Source organism: Penaeus japonicus, unplaced genomic scaffold (assembly GCF_977035675.1).
Source record: "Penaeus japonicus unplaced genomic scaffold, GWHDUDI00000001_assembly GWHDUDI00000015, whole genome shotgun sequence".
NCBI classification, from domain to species: domain Eukaryota; kingdom Metazoa; phylum Arthropoda; class Malacostraca; order Decapoda; family Penaeidae; genus Penaeus; species Penaeus japonicus.
The window spans coordinates 16,076,488-16,078,987 of NW_028234417.1; the positions used below are offsets into that span (position 1 = coordinate 16,076,488).

Here is a 2,500-nt window from a genome sequence, read left to right on the forward strand (position 1 = left end):
TTGAATGCGAGATATCAATTCATATGTGTAAATGACAATTTCTATTGCAGGAGCTTGTGTATACTATCCTGTGGACTTTCTTTTGGTTTGTATCTGGATGTGTAGCTTCAAGCAATACCATAAATGTGTAAGTATTTTAAACTTTTTTTTTTTAATGAGCTGAGCATACATCTGGAATCTCTCTCTAGTTATATTTGGTTAAACATACCTAGTACATTCCAGAGACCTGAACAGAATTAAGACGAATGAGGCCTTGGAAATTGATGTTAGATAGGAGTATCATTTACCATTGAATAAGGTAAATAGAGGGACTAACACGTGGCACTCAGTATAGCTGTACAATTAAGAAATCTTGCCAATATGTGATAAGTCTGTGTTATTTATTTATTTATTTATGATTATTAGTATTTTTAGAAAAGTACATTTTTTTCAATTACTGGTATTTTCTTTAGGATATACCAGTAATTGGCACTGAAATTCTAAAACTCCAAATGATGCAGAGGAATCAGTTGCTTTTATAGATATATAAAATATAGAATAGAATATATAGAATATAGAATCAAAAGTTTATCTTTTATAGAATCAAAGTGATTGCTTTTTCACTTCTTCAGTCTTTTAAGAGGACTGTATGAATTGCATTATTGATATCACCACTACACTATATTTGATTATCTTGACACGTCAGACATCAACAGAGGCCATGGTAATATAGAACACTGTGCACTGTATTTTCAAAATAATTATTTCATAATGTTTTGATAGTTGCAGGAAAGAAATGGTAGGATAGGAGAATCATAGGTTTGTTATACTTGAGATGTATGAATCCCTCCAATGACAGTTTTTTGTGTTTTTTTATTATTTGATCTTGGAATCAGAATTTTTATTATGTCTAAAGTCTGTTTTAGTTTAGATTTCAAATGTGAGCAGTTTTCTAAAATCTTCAATAACTTAATTACTTTTTCAGAGCTGGAGCTGATGCTTTTGCTGCTGCTGCCTTCTTTGCATTTGTTGCAATGTGCATCTATGGATTCAATGCATTTCTGTTCTTCAAAGAGTGGCGTGAAAATGCTAATAATTCCTCCTTCATTCCTCAAACTACCACTGCAGCACCAAAGGCTTCCTCAACAACTGTGCCAGGTTCCAATGAGAAATACTGAGGACCTGGTTATTTAAAAAAAAAAAAAAAAAAAAAAAAAAAAAAATCAGATATTATATTTTGAGGATGTAAAGAAATTCAAATTTCATATACAAGTAGAGGTTGTTAACAGTACTACTGTTTCAGATGTTGTTTAGGTTGTGTGTGATTTTTTTTTTGTTTTTTTTTCATAGTATTCTTAGTTAATAGACTTATATAAGTCTAGACTTTATAGATATATATTTTTGTTTCTAGATATACAATGATTAGGAAAAGATATCTAATTATGTACTTACTTGTTGTACTTTCTACATATTTCCTTTGAATTTGGTGGTATTTACTTTTGTTGGAACATGATATAAAGCTTTAATTTTTTCACTTTTGTTATATTTATGTGCCTTGAGACTTACAGGAACTTTTTATTTATTCATTTCCCTCTTGTCTTCAGGTAGTTATTAGATTATCTATACAGATATTTTTTCACAGATTTTCATAAAACATCAAGTAGTGGGGTACTTTAAAACTGTATTAAAAAAAAAGAAGAATAGTTTGATATTCATATTTCCCCTACTAGAGAAGTAACTATACTACTCATTTCTTGTCCCCATTTAGAATAACTAAATTTGATGTTTGTGGCCTTCAGTTTCTGAATATTTGCCATGCTTTGGCCTCCAACTAATCTCACTTGTTTGATGTGTCTGAGGAACAAAAATGGTGAAGGGAAGGTTGTGTATTATCCCCCCCCCAGAAAGAGGTTTCTCTTTGGTGTATCCAGATACATTAAATTCAGGCAGAATGATTGAATTGTACATTTTATCGTTGTGAGATCCCTACTTTTTCAGGTGTTTTTTCTATGTACATTTTGAAGTTATATATATGGTGTGCTAAGAGTAAGAATGACACTGTTACTTTCATTTTTTTTATTTATGCATACAGTTAGAATAAAAGTGCTTTAACTTGATATTAGAATTTCTAACTTTGGTTCCCAATCCTTTGGGCATCCTTCATTTACATCTACAAAAGTTGGTGTTTGAAGTACTTGATATATAGATTGTTACAGGTTTGTTACATTCCCTCACAGAAAGCTGCCATATTCACTGAGGGAAAAAAAAAACATTCCTTATATGTTCTTTGTTGTATTTCATTTTACTACTTCTCAGGGGTAAGACATTATTATACAATGGGGTTAATGACTGATCAACATAATCTAAATCTAAATGTATCCTAGTATATTTAAGTGCCTGGAATGATGTACATATATATGTATAATCACAGTAGCAAGCTGGGATACTTAAGAACTTTTGGACTCTGAATTCTATTTTTAGTGCATATAATGTTCTCTTATCCTCCCATATGCTGTGAACA

At 30.7% G+C, this 2,500-nt stretch overlaps 1 protein-coding gene across 1 annotated transcript in view; it reads left to right on the forward strand.

Moving 5' to 3' along the window:
• LOC122266120 (uncharacterized) overlaps positions 1 to 2,500 on the forward strand; it is a 3,321-nt gene that overhangs the window by 774 nt on the left and 47 nt on the right. The window contains exons 2-3 of the mRNA XM_086544642.1: positions 51 to 127; positions 965 to 2,500. The exon at positions 965 to 2,500 is cut by the window's right edge and continues 47 nt beyond it. Of these exons, the coding sequence (XP_086400768.1) occupies positions 51 to 127; positions 965 to 1,157 (270 nt within the window). The 3' untranslated portion in view covers positions 1,158 to 2,500. The remainder of the gene's footprint in view (positions 1 to 50; positions 128 to 964) is intronic.